This window comes from Rhineura floridana, chromosome 11 (assembly GCF_030035675.1).
Source record: "Rhineura floridana isolate rRhiFlo1 chromosome 11, rRhiFlo1.hap2, whole genome shotgun sequence".
Taxonomy (NCBI): Eukaryota; Metazoa; Chordata; class Lepidosauria; order Squamata; family Rhineuridae; genus Rhineura; species Rhineura floridana.
In genome coordinates, this window is record NC_084490.1 from 73,505,896 (window position 1) to 73,524,054 (window position 18,159).

At 44.3% G+C, this 18,159-nt stretch overlaps 1 protein-coding gene across 2 annotated transcripts in view; it reads right to left on the reverse strand.

Annotated features, from left to right (window-relative positions):
* The window catches only part of CEP72 (centrosomal protein 72), a 68,883-nt gene extending 51,319 nt beyond the window's left edge, over positions 1-17,564 (reverse strand). The window contains exons 1-4 of one of the 2 annotated variants that reach the window (XM_061589743.1): positions 17,324-17,564; positions 9,948-10,075; positions 7,377-7,569; positions 598-712 (exon numbers count right to left, since the gene is read on the reverse strand). In XM_061589743.1, coding sequence (XP_061445727.1) covers positions 598-712; positions 7,377-7,569; positions 9,948-10,075; positions 17,324-17,396 — 509 coding nt within the window. In that variant the 5' untranslated portion in view covers positions 17,397-17,564. Of the gene's footprint in view, positions 1-597; positions 713-7,376; positions 7,570-9,947; positions 10,076-12,710; positions 12,993-17,323 lie in introns of those variants that run through there. The other variant, XM_061589744.1, reaches the window with a different exon arrangement.
* Between the last annotated feature and the right edge of the window lie 595 nt (positions 17,565-18,159).

The window sequence follows — 18,159 nt, forward strand, 5'->3', positions numbered from 1 at the left end:
AGATTTCTCTCGACCTTTGCACTGCAGCTCCTGTGACAGGGGCTACTCCCCAAAGTTTCCCCTGTCCTTCAATAGCTCGGGGTGGAGGGTACTACTTTCAGAAGGGGGAGCTTCAGAAGCTCCCCTGGACACATACCACTTCCTGTGCAGCCCTTGGAATTACTTTTCAAATTCAAACCATGGAGTTTCAAACTGGATGACGTCTGACCCTTACAAAGCCAGTTTGAGGCACTCTCTATACCTAAAATTATCCCAGACAGGGGCTCTTAACACTTAGGCAACTTCATGCATACTGCTCAGCCTTTCAAACTCAGGAGGTTAATTATTGAAAATACAGAGCCAAGATCCAAACCCAGAGCAGCACAAAGAGCTGCAGTCAGAAGCACTCACAGAAGCCCATTTTGTCTTCCAAAAATATCTCATCACACCATTATCAGATGCCATTCCAGAAGATCCTCTAGTCTGGAGTGGGTTTGGGGCAGCACAGCAATGGGAGGTGATATAAACTCCTCATGCAGCCCTTTGGACTACAATCAGTTTCCAGATATCTCCACAGTCATATGATTACAGCTGCATGAAGCCTTGTTCTGATCATACCTTTCTGCTTCAGTCCCTTTGGTTACAACTGCAGGCTTCTTGAATTTATAAGCATGATCCGTAGAGAAATGCAAAAGGGATGCTTTTCGCTCACTGTCTCTCACAGGACGATCATCTAAAAAAAAAATCCCCCCCAAAAGAGAAAACTTGTTTGCACACCATTGCAAATAGGATGAATATCTGCCAACCTAATTCTAGAATATTCCCAAATTTATAAGATGAACTTTTAAAAAAGAAAAATGTTTTAATTATAAGTGCAAAGTTCGACACCTAGGAAAAAGAAACCAAATGCACAGTTATAAGACGGGGAACACTTCACTCAGCAATACTATATGCAAGAAGGATTTTGGGATTATTGTTGATGACAAGCTGAATATGAGCCAACAGTGTGATGTGGCTGTAAAAAAAGGCAAATGTTATTTTAGGCTGCATTAATAGAAGTATAGTTTCCAAAGCACATGAACTATTAGTTCCCCCCAATTCACCAATGGTTAAGCCTCATCTTGTCCAAGTTCTGGACACTGCACTTTAAGAAGGATGCAGACAAACTGTAACAGGACAGAGAAGGACAACAAGGATGATCAGATGACTGGAAACATAGCCCTCAGGAGAGATTGAAAGAACTGGCATGTTTAGCCTTATGAAGAAAAGGCTGAGGGGAGATATGATGGCACTGTAAAGGTACTTGAAAGTTTGCCACACAGAGGAGGGCCAGGATTTCTTCTCAATCATCCCAGAGTGCAGGACTCGAAATAATGGGCTAAAGTTACAGGAAGCCAGATTGTGAACATGAGGAAAAACTTCCTAACTATTAGAACAGTGTGACAATGGAACCAATTACCTTGGGGGGGGGGGCTCTTCAAGACTGGAGGCATTCAACAGGCAGCTGGACAACAACCTGTTGGGTATGCCTTCACTTGGATTCCTGCATTGAGTAGGGGGTTGGACTCGATGGCCTTATAAGCCCCTTCCATCTCTATGAGTCTATTCACGAATACGCAAAAAACCCTTGCAGTTTAAGAACCAACAAATATTTCTGTCAAACTTTAAAAAGCAGGGAACCCCCTCACCACATTAAGGTGTGCATCCTAGAGGAGGCTTTGTTAGGAGACTCCTATTACCCTGACAGAGCTCCTGTAGCTAGAGTGGTTTAACAGTCAGCTCCTGTTCTGGGGATTGTAGCTCTGTGAAGGGAATAGGGCACTTCTGAGCATAATGGTGAATGGTGGCAATCAGGAGTGTAGCTCCAAAGATGGAGAACTACATTTTTTGTATGTTTGTTGGTATTCTTCTTACTTTGCTTCTTTCCTGTGTTACTGGTGATTCTACAGTGAATCTAACCTAGAAAATTATACTTCACTCGTTATTCATCCTAGAAGTCTGTGTCAAATTTATTTTTATTAATTTCAAAGCCTTTTTATTGGACCCAGCTGAAACAGTGAACAGGTTGATTGTGAGTGAGGGGAGGGACTTCAAGACCTGCAACACAGAGGCAGTGGTGTGCAAAGTGCCATGCTTAAGACTGCACTTTGAGTGGCAGAGTGAAGGAGCCAAAACTCTGCAGGTTAACCCAATATTTGAGCAGCACTTTACTCAACAACAAAAAAGGGAACCAACAGTGAAGCTTAAAAAGAGATGATAGATTATTAGAAGCAGAAGTGTGATGAGCTAATCTTACCCATGACACTGATTTAAGTCCCATGGTCAAAATAATACTTAGTTGTTTCCAATCATACCGATCAGACTTCATTAACTATGTTTGATTGGACCTTTGGATTGTTTCTTTAAGTAATGCTATCACTCTGACAAATCAATTAAAAAAACTTCCTGAATTATTCTCCTCAACTCCTCAAGACAGAAATGATAACCTCTTTTGTGATATAAGATATATGAACTGTGTAATAATATGAGAAAATCAATCACAACAATGTGCTCTCATCACCTCTAAAAGTCGACAGAGTGACCTAAAGATATTACAGCTGCGACATAGATTAGTACTGGCCTTCTTAGCGGAACTAACTGAACTATCCAAACTGAAAGATCAAACAAACATATATATGCAGCTAACAGTGTAGTTAATTAGATAGTCAGTGAATGTTGGTGCATTAGGGCTACTGGGGCACAGCCCTCCCAGGGAGAATATCAAGCAATTTTTAAAATCCCACCTCCATTGCACTCTTTCCTCTCCCACACTCATTTTGTATTTCTATTTGAACTCAGAGCAACTCTGCAAACATGTTTGTCAATCTGCTATTCCCTGGCCAGTCGGCTCTCTGTAACACCCAGTCAATCCTAATCCAAACGGTTAGCTGTGGCAAAGTGGTTTTTCCCATGTGTCTCTGGGCAGAAAAAAATATGAAAAATTGATTAGCAGGACTGCCTACTTTCCAGCCCAGTTGTGAAAGTTCCCCCTTCCTCCTGTTATGAAGCCTCAGTCAAGCAATATCTCAGTTAACAAAGTACATGTATTCATGGACATTATTTCTTTAACAACAGCTTTGGTACCAGAGGTAGGAATAACATGGAAAGAATAGGGATAGGTTCCTACACCACAAAAAATAAGAGAAGTTCAACGTATTTCAGCAAATGTGTTATTCAAAACTAACAATATGTATATCTGAAATGAAACAACCAGGTCAGGTAAGCCTTGCATACAGACCAGTTCAAGACCTCTTCCAAAATGCATCCAGGGATGCCTGCCTTGCCATTTTTCTTTTATCATGCAACATCTTGCTATAGCAATCTAATGCTTTGGGCACAGTTCTCCTCTGCATACACTAGAGCAGGCAGGCAAGGGGCAGCCCCACCCTGTGCCTGGTCTTTCTCTCTCTCTCTGCCATCCTCACCTACACTCAAGCAGATGCATCTGCAGAAGCACTGTTTACTGCAGAGGACCCTGCACCACCTGGCAAGGAGTGCCGTTCCAGCCACGTGTGAGGGAGCTGCCTGCAGCAGCCACAATCCAGTAGAAAAGGAGCCACATTTTGACGATGTCAGAGTGTGCACCTCCCACCTCCCAAAAAGACTTTGTTAAAAGTTAAAATGCCCAAAAAGACTTTGTTAAAAGGCGCCCCGGGCTCCTGCTGGGAGGAAGGGCGGGATATAGATCAAATAATAAATAAAAAGGGTTTCTTTCCTGGAGGATTTGTTAACTGCGGTATTACTGTATAGGCCTAGCAGAGCCTATACTGCCTCATGGGGCTGCCTCGAATGCCAGCATGCTCAGAGCTACTTCCTTGAATGTCACACCTCAAAGCACATTCTTTGTAGCCAACAAGAAAAATGTGGTTGCTTGTTTTTAAAATAATATTTGTTAAGAGATTGCAGTGGTGGACAGAGTGTGGGAGCATTTGCATTTATTCATATGAACAGGGGAGGAGGATTATAAGAGGAAAAATGGTGGGTGGCTTCTGTGTGTGTTGCAACTTTTAACACCTGTGTGTTATTGGAACTGCAGGGTTTATGTGTGTCTCTAAATTTGAGACAAGTACGGAGGTTTTGCATTCCTGTTTTTCTTTAGGTTTAAAAATGCTCTGTGCACCTGTGTGTTATATACATTTGGAACTGCAGGCATAAATGTATGTGTGTCTTTGGTTATATTTGAGAGAAGTATGGAGGTTATGTAGTCCTCTTTTTCTTTAGGTTTTTAAAAATGCTGTGTGTGTTTGGTTGGCTACTGTGAGAACAGGATGCAGGACTAGATGGGCTTTTGGCCTGATCCATTAGACTTTTCTAATGTGGTGACTATAAGATGTACTGTTTATAAAAATGATTCCTGTTGTGGGATCACCTTGTTAAATACAAGATGTAGTTCACTGGTGAGGCAGGTGCACTCTGTGCATGCTCAGGTCATTTATTTCTGAGGCTTATAGTTCCTAATCATGCCTCCCCTGCTCAAGTTTGTGAGAGGCTATGGTTTGCAGGGAGGAATAGGTGGTGCTAATAGTTAAACCCCTTAGGCTGTTTCACACACTGACTGTGGGGAATATTGCCTGCACATTTTTCTTCTCAGTAAGCCAATTGGCAAGAACCTCCTTGTCTTCTACTCTCAAAAAAAAAAAGCAGCGTACCAGATGATCTGGAGACTTAAGGTGGCGGACTCTTCTTCGTGAAGAGGTTTTTAAGCAGAGACTGGATAGCAGCTCATCAGGCATGTTGTAACAGTGGGTTTCCTGCATGGGCAAGGGGTTGGACTACATGATCTTTGAATCTTACTATTCTCTCCCCTCCCCCTGCATTCCTATGCAGAATTGCAGGCTGATCATTTCCAGTTAGGTATGCCTTAGCCCAATGAAATCAATTGGATTAGGTGCATTGTGATACTGCACACAACATGTAAATTACACACACTTACCTATTTTGAATATTATTTGGGACTTAATATGTTACTTTTGAATTTATTCTGCTTTACAGCTGTATTCTTTTAACTATCAATATAATTTCAAGTGTGGTACTATAACTCATGTGTAAAAGCAGAGCATAAAATAATCCTAAAAATTCAAAAACCTTTCCTCACGGTTGGGGAGCAGGGCTAGGGAGAATGGTACAACAAACAAGAGGATACAAATTTGCTCTCTTCATGGCAGAAGTCTATAAAATTCAAAAGATACACGTCAAAACAATCCCATGGTTTCCCTTCTGGATAATTATGAAAATAAACATTCCAAGGTAGCTCTTATAACACTGTGAACCATGAAACAGGGGATGGCAATGAGAGAAAGATGGGAGACTAATTGCATTTTTTAAAACTTTCACACCACAAAACAGGCATATGAGAAGCCTGCTCCACAGGGACTCGGAGCAGGACTTTCAGTGTGATTGCACCTGTTCAGTGGAACAGCATCCCTGTTAAGATACACAGGTACCCACTACCTATACTTTCCAGAAACAGCTGAAAGCTTTTCCAGCTGGATGCAAAGGTCTCTGCATTAGCTGTTCATTTTGTACTGTTTTTAAAACTATTTTAGCTGTTTTTTATATTTGTAAATCATCTTGGGACACGCGTAAGGGGTGATACATAAATACATTACTACTACTACTACTGTGCCTGCCACTCATTTGCTTATTCAGAGCAAAGTGCCGTTGTCCTTTGTGAAGACCCAGCCACACAGTTGGGGTGGGTGGAAAGAGAAAGAGGGACTGATCATCCTCACATCAAGTTGCTCAAAGGGTTTGGTTTCTGCTTCCCTTTTGCTTTACGGGAGCTGGCAGGACAGATTGATTCCTGTGCTTAATTTTCTCCTGAAGTTGTAGGCACAGCACAATAATGGCTGTGATGTTGCCAACATATCAAGTTCTGTGTGTCTCTCTGACTTCCAGCTCTCTTAAAGAGTCAATAAGACTGGATAAGCAAATGAGTCCTTTACATCCAGCTGGAAGAGCTTTCAGTTGTTTCTGCCATTTGCCTAGGAACTTCTCAAAATGGGAAGAGAGAACTGATTGTTTAAGGCAGCAAGCAATTGGAGAAGGGTCTCAGAGACTATCCCTAAGTAATTACTTGCAAGATTGCCAAGAACTACATGGGTTGGTGTAAGTGTAGATAAGTATCCCGTCAAGAGAAATTAAGCAGGAAACAAAGAAGAAAAAGCTATTTTCTTATCAAAGTATTTATGTATCTAGCTACCATGTAGAGTAAGGTGTATGCATTATGAGGGCATCTAATGAAATCACATTTGCAGAAAACTTTGAAATACAAATGTCAAATAGAACAAAGCTCCCGTTCATACGCAAACTACTATTATTGTGAAACTGTTCAAATGATTGTTTTATGGGCATGGTATGACTCTTTAATCATTCAAAATCAAGACTCTGTAAACTGAAGTCACCTTTCCCTTCCCATCCAATCCAGCTGTGCTAGCTTTTTCTCTTTCAAATGAATGGTGGAACTCACAGGGACTTTGATAGAAGAACCATGAGAGATTCCCCTACTCCCTTTTCCCCCCAGTCAAGTGTTTTTGCCATTTTTCACATGTGCACACTGTGTAACACAGAAAGTTAATCTCTAATTCTTGATGTTTTTCAAAGCTTATATGATCAGCAATTATCGGCTTGCAAGGGAAAAGGAACTAGGCTCTTTGTCAACATTCACCAGCCATCAAGGCTATCTGTTTCCACTTGGGATCTGGATTTCTGCCTCTTAGCCACCTCTCCTCTCTATTTCATGACTGGCAGTTACCAAATCCACCTTCAGTTGACAAATGTGGCAGAATGGTTTAAAGGCACTGAAGTATTGTGGGATGTGTCAGGACAGGGCAATAGAGATTAGGAAACAGGAATGGCCCCTTTAAGGGAATGCAAAAGTATTTGGATACAATTTACAAACTTCCCTATAAAAAGACAAAAATAGTACAAATGGATTTGGCAGGAGGTCTATTGGTTTTTCATAAAATGTATAGGATAAGAAGATACCGCACTTAAGAGAATTACTACAATTTGTTTACTTTAAAACAGACTTCGGGTTGTTTCACACAACAAAAAAACAAACAAACCCAGGTTGGCCACCAAAGATATACTCAACAAGGACAAGCAGCCAATCCTGGTTCTCAAATGAGTGTATGTGTATGATAAATGTGCTTTCAAACCACATTCACATTCCACATTTAGTTCTTTGCCTAAAAATGTGAACATGTGAAGAAGCCTTTGGGGACAATAAATACTTCCCATCTTTCGGGATGGTGGGCTACAATCTAAACTAATTCAGCCACTGAAAGAAAAATTCTTCTGAACACAAAGTTTCTGCAATTTATACTGGAATGGCTCTGCTGTGCCAGTCTACTTACCCAACCTCCTGAGATTAGGGAGCATGTGTACAACAAAAAGACGATAATCAGATTCATTTTTAACAACAGGATTCAGCCGGAGATCCACATCCTTGAGAGCAGTTAAGCTATGGAGTCGAAACACTTCTGACAACGAGGAAATGCAATTGAAGTAAAGATTGAGCTTTTCTAAATATGTAAGATGTTGAAGGCCCTGTTAACAGATAAAAGGTCAGAAAAGAGTTGTGCTTTTATTCCCACCTTCTAACTCCAAAAAACCTGTGTTTAAATCAATAACTATCTATTGCTTGTACCCATAGACCATTCCAAACAGAAGAAAACAAGTAAAAAGACTGAAGCACATTACACAACATGAACCACTAAGCTCCCCAATTCTTATTGAACATAAAAAAGCATTGCTAAAATAAATATTTTCAGTGACTACTCTCAGCTTACTAAGATTAGTGAATCACCTTTGCAATCCACTAACACTTTCATCAAGGCATTTCCTCAGATTTTCCTAGCTTCTGCTGCTGCAAAAAAATACACTACTTGTTAGAATATAAAAAAATGAAAAATGGAAATGGACTGCCTTCAAGTGATCCCTACTTATGGCGACTCTACGAATAGGGTTTTCATGGTAAGTGGTATTCAGAGGGGGTTTACCATTGCCTTCCTCTGAGGCTGAGAGGCAGTGACTGGCCCAAGGTCATGCAGTGAGCTTCCTGGCTGTGTGGGGATTCGAACCCTGGTCTCCCAAGTCATAGTCCAACACCTTAACCACTACACCACACTGGTTCTCTGTTAGAATATACATTCATATTAATCTAAAAGCAAGTATCCCACAGTATTCTGTATTGACAACCCAATCCATTGACACATATAGCAGCGATGGAAATTTCACTCCCCGCGTTATATAATGGACCAAACAATAAATAATGGACTAAGTCCTCTATGCAACCACCTCCACACATATATAATCTATTCCTTATATGAATATGTTGGTACATGCCTTCCAAATAAGCAGGTTTAATCTGAATAAGAGACCTTAAATAACCGTTGTAATTCTTACTTTTCTAGTAAGCCAACTGAGGCTCAACCCAGACAAGACTCAAATACTAGTGGTCTGCAGGCCTCACTGCATAGTGGCAATAGAGATACACATCACCAGTGAGGGTCCAAACTCCCAAGGTCATCCAGATTCACAGCCTTAAAGTGCTCTTGGGTCCATGGCTATACATAAGCCTTAGCTAAGATAGAATTTCAGGCAGGAGAGCTTTTATGTTTGTTGACTACATTGCAATGAATCCCTCTCTCTTCATTCACCAACCTCCCACTCCCAAACACACACACAAACACGGACTCCAAAACACACACTCAGAAATGTGCCCCCCAGGCACTTGTAATCACCCCCAGGTATCCCATCCCCTCACCAACCCCCCTTGCAATTCTCCCCAGTGTCTCCAAGTGTTGGGGTGCGCTCGCTGGCATGGGTCCACTAAGGCCTATTCCTGCGCTGCATCACTGCCCTGCACTGCTGCTTCCCCTTTGTCAAACAGCATCGCCACGCAGCTCCACACAGTGCGCCTAGGCCACCTCCACACCTAGGGTGTTTACCTGCGTTTTACCCAGGCTGCTGCCACCACCATTTACCCCACAGTCGCTCACCTTCCCCCAGCTGCTTGCCTGCTCATCTCACACCTTCCCACTCACCTTGCTCGCTTGCCCACCCCAGCCCCCAACTTGCCTCACTTGCCCTACACCTGGCTGTCCCACTCACTCAGTTGCCCAACCCCGTCAGCCATCCTTGCTTTTCTCACGTCCTCACCTCACTTGCCGCCATGATGCTGCATGACAGCTTAGAAAAATATTAAATAGTTAGACTTACACTGCGGAAACCAGGGTCCAATTCCCCAGTCAGCTATTAAGTTCACTGGATGGCTTTGAGCCACTCGCTACCTGTCAGCTAACCTACCTCACAATTTTATTTTGAGGATAAACTAGTACTGTGCATGCTGCTGTGAGATTCTTTAAAGAAAGAGGAATTAAATGTATCACAAATAAATATCATAAATCCAGAGACAAAAATAAGCATTCGGAGTGACTTCACCAAACTTATGGAAATAACTTATCTCAATGACTCCTCAAGCCCAAGCCTGAGCCTTTTGTGGCAGATTTTTAATTTGGTCAGTGTTTGCCAGCTAGTCAAAAACATATGAAGCTGCCTTATTATAAGGTCACGCTACTGATCCATCTAGCTCAACACGTCTAATCTGAATGGCAATGGCATCTTTCCTAACTCTGGGCCCTGAAAACCTAAGTGGAGATGCCATGGGATTGAACCTATGACTTCTGCATCCAAAGCATACGCTATGCCACTGAAATATGGCGCCTTCTTGAAGGATTTAAATATTATGGGTGTGCTTCTGTCTTTTTACAGATTTAAAGTTGTGAGCCACTCCAGGATATGGTAGAATAGCCAATCTTATGAGCAAATCAGGTGAACCATGTCTGAAATGTTAATTTGCTTATAAAATCATCTACTTCAATACATTTACACTGTAGATCTATAAAACCCAAAGGATAACATACCTCCAAGGTAGTCAATACGTTGCGGGAAAGGTCGAGAGATTTTAGACGAATAAAATTTTTCAAGGAATTTCCTAAATGACTAATCTTTTCATGGTAAGTTCCAGGAAGAGACAATGACCGGACATCAGCTAGAACGAGAACATTGTTGGGAGTTTAACACACAAAAATTGTTCCAATGGCACTCAAAGGATAATTTATTTCATGATAATGGCATGGATCAAAGTGTTTGGAAGAACAGCCCTTCGGAAAAAGGGATGGGGAGGGAGGGAAACAGCCATACACAGTGTGGACAAAATATTTAAGAGTGGAAACTGTATTTCAGCCTGCAATTGAACGTGGGTCCCAGTTCTGAAAAGGCTGAAGACAGATAATTGTTTTTCTGTTGGCTCCAGAGAATGAGACAGAAAATTGGTAAAGTGCGATCTACAACTAGACCAGATTTTTATTGAGGAAAGAGTATGCAAACTTTGAAGTTGTACAGAATCTTCTGTCCAATTCAAGAGCTGGAGCACTGATACCAGAAGAGATGCTACCAATAACAGCCTCTCCATGGTGACCAATCGTCCTCTCAACCAAACACAGATGCACAATATATGGAGCTCCATCGTCACAATGTACATTTCCACACTTGTTCCAGTATCCACTATGTGGAGGGTTGAGATTCACAACACAATGGTACAGGTATACGTAGCAAGTGCTTCCGATATTTATTATTATTATTTATAGAAATATTTGTATTTATTTATTTATTTTATTCAATTTTTATACCGCCCACAGCCAGAAGGCTCTCTGGGCGGTGCACAACAGTAAGTAAAATACAATAAAATCACATAAAAAACACTAAAAGGCAAACATATTAAACAATTAAACAATCTGGTACATATTAAAAGCTAATAAAATATATTAAAATGCCTGGGAAAATAAAAAGGTTTTGACCTGGCGCCGAAAAGATAGAAGTGTAGGCGCCAGGCGTACCTCGTCGGGGAGACTGTTCCATAATTCGGGGGCAACCACTGAAAAGGCCCTAGATCTTGTTACAACCCTCCGAGCCTCTCTATGGGTCAGAACTCGGAGGAGGACCTTTGATGTTGAACGTAGTGAACGGGTAGGTTCGTATCGGGAGAGGCGTTCCGCCAGGTACTGTGGTCCCGCACCGTGTAAGACTTTATAAGTCAAAACTAGCACTTTGAATCTGGCCCGGAAATGAACAGGTAGCCAGTGCAAACGAGCCAGAACAGGTGTTATGTGTGCGGACCGTCTCGTCCTCGTCAACAGTCTGGCTGCCGCGTTTTGCACTAGCTGTAGTTTCTGAACTGTCTTCAAAGGCAGCCCCACGTAGAGTGCATTGCAGTAGTCCAATCTAGAGGTTACCAGAGCATGCACAACTGAGGCGAGGTCGTCGCTGTCCAGGTAGGGGCGTAGCTGGGCTACCATCCGAAGATGGTAGAACGCATTCCGTGCCACCGAGGCTACCTGAGCCTCGAGGGGCAGGAATGGATCGAAAAGAACCCCCAGACTACGAACCTGTTCCTTCAGGGGGAGTGTAACCCCATTCAGAACAGGTTGGACATCCACCATCTGGGCCGAGAAGGCATTCACCAACAGCGTCTCGGTCTTGTCAGGACTGAGCCTAAGTTTGTTAGCTCTCATCCAGTCCATTATCGCGGTCAGGCAACGGTTCAGCACATTAACAGCCTCACCTGAAGAAGATGAAAAGGAGAAATAGAGTTGCGTGTCATCAGCATACTGGTGACAACGCACTCCAAAACTCCTGATGACCGCACCCAGCAGCTTCATGTAGATGTTAAAAAGCATAGGGGACAGAACCGATCCCTGCGGGACTCCACAATGGAGAGTCCAGGGTATCGAGCACTGCTCCCCAAGCCCTACCTTCTGGAGACGATCCACCAAGTAAGAGCGGAGTCACTGCCAAGCAGTACCTCCAACTCCCAACTCCATGATTCTCCCCAGAAGGATACCATGGTCGATGGTATAAAAAGCAGCTGAGAGATCAAGGAGAATCAACAGAGTTACACTCCCCCCATCCCTCTCCCGACATAGGTCATCATACAGGGCGACCAAGGCTGTTTCAGTGCCAAAACTGGGCCTAAAACCGGATTGAAATGGATCAAGATAATCGGTTTCATCCAAGAGCTCCTGGAGCTGGCCGGCAACCACACGTTCTAAGACCTTGCCCAGGAATGGAACGTTCGCCACCGGTCTATAGTTGTTCAAATTATCTGGGTCCAAGGAAGGTTTCTTCAGGAGTGGTCTCACTACCGCCTCTTTCAAACAGCTAGGGACCACTCCCATTCTCAAGGAGGCATTTATCACTTCCCTGGCCCAACCGGCTGTTCCAGCCCTGCCAGCTTTCACTAGCCAAGAGGGGCAAGGATTCAGAACAGAAGTGGTTGCACGGACCAGTCCAAGCACCTTGTCAACATCCTCAAGCTGTACCAACTGAAACTCATCCAATAAATGAGGACAAGACCATGCTCTGGATACCTCATTTGGTTCAACTGCCATAATATTGGAGTCTAAGTCCTGGCGGATGCACAAGATTTTATCTTGGAAGTGCCAGGCGAACTCATTACAGCGGGTTTCTGATGGTTCTATGATGTCCTGAGGACTAGAGTGTAAAAGCCCTCAGACAATTTTAAAAAGCTCCGCTGGGCGGTTGAGAGATGAATTAATGGTGGCAGCAAAATATCGCTTTTTCGCTGCCCTCACTGCTTCTATATACGACTTAGTAGAGGCACTTACCAAGGCATAATTGCATCCGTCAGGAGTACGTCTCCATCTGCACTCAAGCCTCCTCCTCTCTTGCTTCATCGCTCTCACCTCCGGGGTATACCACGGGGCTGCATGAGCTCTGCACGGGATAGGGCGCGCAGGAGCGATCGTGTCCATGGCCCAGGTCATTTCCGTATTCCACAGTTCGACCAGGGCTTCGACAGGAGCGCCAGTCCTATCAGCCGGAAAATCCCCCAGAGCCCTTTGAAAATCCTGAGGATCCATTCGTCTCCGAGGTCGGACCAACTTAATAGGTCCCCCACCCTTGCGGAGGGAAAGGGCCGCTGTAAGCCTAAACTTCAACAAGCGGTGATCTGTCCATGACAATGGAGTCGATGAAAAACTCCCCACCTCCAGGTCCAGTGGCGAAGATCAAATCAAGAGTATGCCCCGACACATGTGTTGGGCCAGTGGCAAATTGAGACAGCCCCATGGTTGCCATGGAGGCCATGAAGTCCTGAGCCGCCCCAGATAAAGGAGCCTCGGCATGGATGTTGAAGTCTCCCAGTACCAGTAGTCTGGGGGACCTCAACAATACCTCCGAGACTACCTCTGTCAGCTCAGTTAGGGAAGCTGTTGGGCAGCAGGGTGGCCGGTACACCAACAAGATTCCCAGTCTGTCTCCTTGACCCAGCACAAGGTGGAGGCACTCCAAACCAGTCGTCACCTGGACAGGGTGCTTGATGAGCGAAAGAGAACTCCTATAGACCACAGCTACCCCACCTCCCCGACCCTCGGATCTACCACAGTGTTGAACCATGTACCCAGGTGGGCAAAGCTGGGAAAGAGTAACACCTCCCTGATCACCCACCCAGGTCTCGGTTACACATACCAGGTCGGCACCCTCATCAACAATTAGATCATGGACGAGGGAGGTTTTATTATGTACCGACCTGGCATTCAGAAGCAACACTTGGAGATCCGAGAGCTGGCTGATAGGACAACCACCAGTCCTGCGGATGTGAGGAGGACCGGAACAGGGCACAGACACAACCTGTCTGGGACGAGTTCCCCTTATCTGGCAAGTTCTACGTTAATTGGGGCCCCCGAAAATCTCCCCGCTCAGCACGAAGTCCTCTCTCGCAGGCACATAATAACATGCACATAAATTCACACTCACGTACTCATATACTCACTCAGACTCATTCACACTCAACACAATCCACAGATTGACTACACATAAATTCAAATTAACACATTCATATACACACTCAAATTTCATTCACACTAAACACAATCCACAGTTAAAACAATAAACAGCAGGCGTGGAAACATTCAGCACTCGATAGGCGGGAGCAGCAGCGATCTGGCTTGGCCAAGATGGTATTAAGGCCAAAATGATGGCAACAGCCGGGGGTTGCAGCATTGACAGCAGCAACGCCCACATGCGCAATGTCAACAGCAGCAGCCTGTCCCACACGGGATGATAATGAGCAACAACAATGGTAGCGCACGCCCCGAAAGGGGGACCCTGCTGATCCACCCCCAAGCAGCAACAGTGGCGACGACTCGAACAGCAGCAGATGACAGCAGCGGCGACGACGGCGCGCACCCCAAAAGGAAACGACAACAGCGACCAGCCCCGCCGATCCACACACAAACAGCAACGGAAACAGCGACAGCGACGCCCGCACCCGGGCAAACGGCAGATGATGACAGCGGCCGCAATGATGACGAACAGCATCCAGGCAAACAGCAGCGCCCACCCAAACAGCAACAGTCACAGCAGCAGTCCCATGCCCCAGGGCGCTCCGGAGGCGGCCACGACAGTGCCCACGTGGCGACTCGTCCTGGCCTGCAATGCCGCGGCAACCAGCCGCAGCAGCAGCCGCACCCAGGCCGACAACCACTGCGGCAGCCCGAAACCGAAGCCTCGGCACTGAGGCCACGATGATAACAACAGCAGCAGCGCCCACACCTGGGCCCGGACAAGCAACAGCAGTGGGAACAACGCCAGCCCGACCCAGCCCGAACACAGCGGCAGCTGGCAGCATGAATGCTATTGCATTAAAAATATCAAAGTGGTTTACAACATGTTTAAAACAACAACCATAGAATTTATATAAAAAATTAAAAAAAAAAAAGGTCAATTGTTGTGAAAAAACCATGTTCTTAACTGCCTGCATAAGCCTGGCAAAACAAAAAGGTTTTCAGCAGGTACCTAACAGTTAAAACAGAAAGCACCTGTTGAATCTCTGTTGGCAGAGCATTCCAGAGAACTGGGCCAATGACACTGAAGGCTCAATTTCGTGTGGATGTTAAACGAGCTTCACCAACTTGGGGAACAACAGAGCTGCTCCTGCAGAAGATCTCAGGGATCAAGCTGGGATATAAGGGTTCAGGCAGTCCCTAAGATACCCCGGACCTAAGTTGTTTAGGGCTTGGTAAATTAATACAAGCACCTTGAACCTGGCTCGGTAGCAGATGGGCAGCCAGTGCAGATGTTTTAAAAGTGGTGTTGCATGTTGTTGGCTATATGCTTCCATCAGCAATCTGGCCGCCACATTTTGTACCAGCTGGAGCTTTCGAACCAGGGCCAAGGACAGCCCCACATAGAATGCACTACAGTAATCCGGCCTCAAGGTTACCAATGCATGGACTACAGAGGTCAGGTTATCCCTGTCCAGGAATGGCTACAGCTGATGAACCAGACAAAGGTGATAAAAGCCACACAGGATACTTGGGCCTCTAGTGACAAAATGAATCCAGGAGTACCCCAAGGCTAGAGACATGGTCCTTCAGAGGGAGTGCGACCCCATCCAGAATCCCCCTGTTGTAATCCTATGGCATTATTCAGTAGTTACTTCTGAATATGCAAGTAAAGTAATGCTGAAGATGCTACCACAAAGGCTCTTACCACATATGGAGCGAGAAATGCCAGATGTCCAAGCTGGATTTAGAAAAGGAAGAGTTACCAGAGATCATATTGCAAACATACATTGGATAATGGAACGGATCAAGGAATTTCTGAAGAAAATCACCCTGTGCTTTATAGATTACAGCAAAGCCTTTGATTGTGTAGAGATCATATAAAACTATGGAATGCTTTAAAAGAATTGGGGGTGCCACAGCATCTGATTGTCCTGATGTACAACCTATACTCTGCACAAGAGGCTACTGTAAGGACAGAATATGGAGAAACCAATTGATTCCCAATAGGAAAGGGTGTGAGACAGGGGTGTATTTTATCACCCTATTTGTTTAATCTATACACAGAACATATCATACGGAAAGCGGGATTGGACTAAGTTGGAGGTGTGAAAATTGAGGAAGAAATATCAATTATTTAAGATGTGCAGATGATACCATACTACTAGCAGAAACCAGTAATGATTTGAAACGAATGCTGATGAAAGTTAAAGAGGAAAGCACAAAAGCAGGATTACAGCTGAATGTCAAAAAGAGTAAAGTAATGACAACAGAAGATTTATGTAACTTTACAGTTGACAATGAGGACATTGAACTTGTCAAAGATTACCAATACCTTGGCACAGTCATTAACCAAAATGGAAACAATAGTCAAGAAATCAGAAGAAGGCTGGGACTGGGGAGGGCAGCTGTGAGAGAACTAGAAAAGGTCCTCAAATGCAAAGATGTATCACTGAACATTAAAGTCAGGATCATTCAGACCATGGTATTCCTGATCTCTATGTATGGATGTGGAGGAACGCTTTGTGCATGCCATGGACTGCGAAAAAGACAAATAATTGGGTGTTAGAACAAATTAAACCAGAATTGTCACTAGAAGCTAAAATGATGAAACTGAGGTTATCAAACTTTGGACACATCATGAGACGACATGATTCACTAGAAAAGACTATAATGCTGGGAAAAACAGAAGGGAGTAGAAAAAGAGGAAGATCAAACAAGAGATAGATTAATTCCATTAAGGAAGCCACAGACCTGAATTTACAAGATCTGAGCAGGGTGGTTCATGACAGATGCTATTGGAGGTCACTGATTCATAGGGTCGCCATAAGTTGTAATCGACTTGAAGGCACATAACAACTTTCAGAGAATATGGCTTTCATGTTCCAACAGTGACAGATGATACAAATGTTAATGCACTCTAAGGGGTGCCCTTTTGAACTCTAGTAAAAGAGTGTGCCTCCCCAGCCCCTGTATTTCCCAAAGATATAAAGGCAGTTTCTGCACCACCAAGGTATTTCCTAAGCCAGGGACAGCCAATGTGGTGCTCTCCAGATGTCACTAGTCTACAACTTCCATCACCCCTGACTATTGCCATACAGGCTTGGGCTGGTGAGAGGTGGAGTCCAATAACATCTGGAGGGCGCCACAACAGCTTTCTGTTCAAACCCGCTCTTTCCAATAACCACAGTCCCCTATTTATTGGAAAGAGTAATCCGTCAGTCAACGACCTCCTGCCTCTCCGATTGGACCCTGCATCTCTCTTGTCCAGCCCCTCCATATGTATGAACCAACCCGCCTATTTTACCGCCTGATTAACGGATTTAACAGCCAAATCAACAACGCTGAGTAAGGTTTGAAGGGTACGGCTGCGTGTCGTCGTACTCCTCGCCTTTCCTTTCCACCCCCCCCTCTGCCAGCAGCCAGTTGGTCACCGAGATTCTGGTGCGTCAGGTTGACTCTCCCTCGAACATCTTCCTCGGTCAGTGGTGCTCCGTCTGTGGCCATTGTTTTCAAAGCGGGTTCCTGCCCTCCACTTTATACGCTATCGCTCTGCGTGAGGGAAACCAAACCAATGGAACTACCCTCAGAGCTGTGCCTGTAGCTGCTGCCGTGATGAGAAAAACGAAGGCGGGTGGGAAGGAGGAAGAGAGCGCGTGCGCTGGATCATGCTAATCTCGTGCCACAAAAGCCAATCAGAATCTGCCTAAAGCAGAGCTTTCTTGAGAAGTTGCGGCCGCTCGAGAGCTTAGGACGCCTCAAGGCGGAAGTTGTAGCTCCTAGGCAACAGCCCGCAGAGATGTCTGCGGCGCGTGAAACGTAATTTGTCTTCAGAGCTCTCAACTCTTTGTCATTCAGAGTCAAGGCATTTTGGAGCCAGAACCCAAAAAAGGACCAGTAAGGAGAAATACTGCCCAATATTAATGCGCATGTGTTAATTTTAATAAACTTCTGCAAATTTAAAGTAGCTCCACTATCTATACAAATCAGTAAGGGCAACATAAAAGCCATAATCAAACACTTGATTACAGTCCTATGCTCATGTTGCATATAGCGGACTTATTTCTGAGTAAATACCCATACAGTTTTGCACATTTACACAATCTATCTTTACGGGTGTAAATCCCATTGAATTCAACAAAGGCTAAGACGGGTTTGTAAGTCTCATTAATTTAAATGAAATTGATCCAAGCACATTAACTTTTGTACTTAAACCAATGGGACTTAAAAGTGCTCAGCTTTGGCTAGAGTGTGACTAAACAACTGCATT